This window comes from Arachis ipaensis, chromosome B01 (assembly GCF_000816755.2).
Source record: "Arachis ipaensis cultivar K30076 chromosome B01, Araip1.1, whole genome shotgun sequence".
Lineage (NCBI taxonomy): Eukaryota > Viridiplantae > Streptophyta > Magnoliopsida > Fabales > Fabaceae > Arachis > Arachis ipaensis.
Window position 1 is genome coordinate 56,534,989 of NC_029785.2, and position 974 is coordinate 56,535,962.

Here is a 974-nt window from a genome sequence, read left to right on the forward strand (position 1 = left end):
GACTTAACTATTTTATAATAGATTTAGTAGATACTTATTTGACCAATTTGTTAAACAGAAAAAATTATATGAGGAATTTTAAAGAATAAAAATGCGTTGAAGATCAAAATATTGAATCTATAATTTTTTAAAAACCAATTTAAATATCTACTCTATATTATAAAAGATGAGGTGTAGAAATAGTCACTCTCTTCTTAAATAATGTAGTTTAGTACATTATTATTAGTAAGAAACTCAATTTAAAGGTATCTTTTGACACGATCTCAGGTATTTGGGACCAACAAATGGTATTGGTTTATTCCTGCATATTCAAAAGAGGATTTAAGGCGAATGCCAGAATTACAAGGCCTTGAGTATCCAACTCAGTTTGACGTAGAATCTCTACAGAAATTATAACAATACTTCAAAGTTAAAGGTTATTTATCATTTTCAGATATTTTTCTTATTACCTAACTAAAGTTTTTGATATGGGTAGCATAGTTTGCATTGTGTATAATAATATATCCCAAGGCTATGAGAAAAAGATGTACTACGGGTTCTGTAGTTATCTTTTCTTAAAATTTTTGAATTCAAATCATGAAATAAAAAAGAATATTATTATATATAAAGAGAGACCATCATCATTTCTCCAATTAAATTAGTCAAACTCCTATTAATAGAAACTAAAAGCTAAATTATTTATTATGATCTATGAAGCACAGACACTTCGCTTAGTTGCCGTGTTCGTGTGTCGAACACATTTCAGATACGATACTCACTGACACTCGTTCGACACGTGTGTCTGTTGTATCCAATCGTGTCTTAATAAAAAGTAAAAAATTCTTTTACAGACACGCTTGAACACACCTAAATACCATCACGTGTCAGCGTGTCCAGTTTTATTCTTAACATATATTTTTGAAATAAATTTAGATATAGTATATATTATTATTTATTAAAACAAAAAATATTTTAAATACTTGATATAATTAAAA

The 974-nt window shown here is 27.2% G+C and overlaps 1 protein-coding gene across 1 annotated transcript in view; it reads left to right on the top strand.

The window, feature by feature from the left end:
• The window catches only part of LOC107607114 (probable protein S-acyltransferase 14), a 14,630-nt gene extending 14,234 nt beyond the window's left edge, over positions 1-396 (top strand). The window contains exon 7 of the mRNA XM_016309098.2: positions 268-396. Coding sequence (XP_016164584.2) covers positions 268-396 — 129 coding nt within the window. The remainder of the gene's footprint in view (positions 1-267) is intronic.